Source organism: Antrostomus carolinensis, unplaced genomic scaffold, assembly GCF_000700745.2.
Source record: "Antrostomus carolinensis isolate BGI_N321 unplaced genomic scaffold, ASM70074v2 scaffold32959, whole genome shotgun sequence".
NCBI lineage: Eukaryota > Metazoa > Chordata > Aves > Caprimulgiformes > Caprimulgidae > Antrostomus > Antrostomus carolinensis.
The window spans coordinates 5,184-6,001 of NW_010337188.1; the positions used below are offsets into that span (position 1 = coordinate 5,184).

The 818-nt window shown below is 60.0% G+C and overlaps 1 protein-coding gene across 1 annotated transcript in view; it reads right to left on the reverse strand.

Moving 5' to 3' along the window:
- LOC104530504 (ATP-binding cassette sub-family A member 3-like) overlaps positions 1 to 818 on the reverse strand; it is a 2,118-nt gene that overhangs the window by 761 nt on the left and 539 nt on the right. The window contains exons 3-4 of the mRNA XM_010175099.1: positions 462 to 649; positions 281 to 354 (exon numbers count right to left, since the gene is read on the reverse strand). Coding sequence (XP_010173401.1) covers positions 281 to 354; positions 462 to 649 — 262 coding nt within the window. The remainder of the gene's footprint in view (positions 1 to 280; positions 355 to 461; positions 650 to 818) is intronic.

Genomic DNA, 818 nt, shown 5'->3' on the forward strand with positions numbered 1-818 from the left:
CTGGAGCCTTCTCTTCTCCAGGCTGAACAGCCCCAACTCTCTCAGCCTGTCCTCACAGCAGAGCTGCTCCAGCCCTCGCATCATCCTGGTGACCTCCTCTGGACTCGTTCTAACAGGTCCATGTCCTTGTGCTGTTGGTGGCCCCAGCACTGGAGGCAGCACTGCAGGTGAGGTCTCACCAGAGCAGAGCAGCATCAGGGGCATGCAGAGGGGCAGGAACAGGGCTGCCCCTCCAGCCCCATCCTGCGAAGGGGTGGGACGTGCTCCAGCACTCCCTTACCTGTGCCCAGCTGAGGTTCTTGTTGGTCAAGTGATAATGTACCATGCCCTGATGCTCGTGTTTCAGGACACTGCCTGGGAGAGATGAGCAAGGAGAAGCTCTGAGTTAGGAAACTGGCTGAAGCCCATGAGCAGCTTCCTGCCCTCCCTTGGAGGGGAACCCCTCCAGCGGCTCACGGTACCTGGGAAAGTCTTCTCCACAAAGGCCTTGAAGGCCTGCAGCTCGCCCTCCTCCTCACTCCGTGTTTTGGCCAGCAAGGTGTAGCCGCTGCCAAACTTGCTCTTCAGGTGCTGGGGGCTGCCCAGGCATTTGAACTGCCCGTTCACCATGATGGCCAGCCGCGTGCACAGGGCCTCGCACTCCTCCATGCTGCAGGACAGCAGGGCAGGAGCACCGAGACTGAACAGCAGAGACTTCTGGAAAGGGGTTGGAGGTGGATTTCCTCCTCTCTGGCTTTTGGAGGAGGGAGATTTGGGTAAAGCCATCTGCTGCTGGCTGCAGGCAGTGCCCATCCACCTGGCTCTGGAGGTGGGTCCCA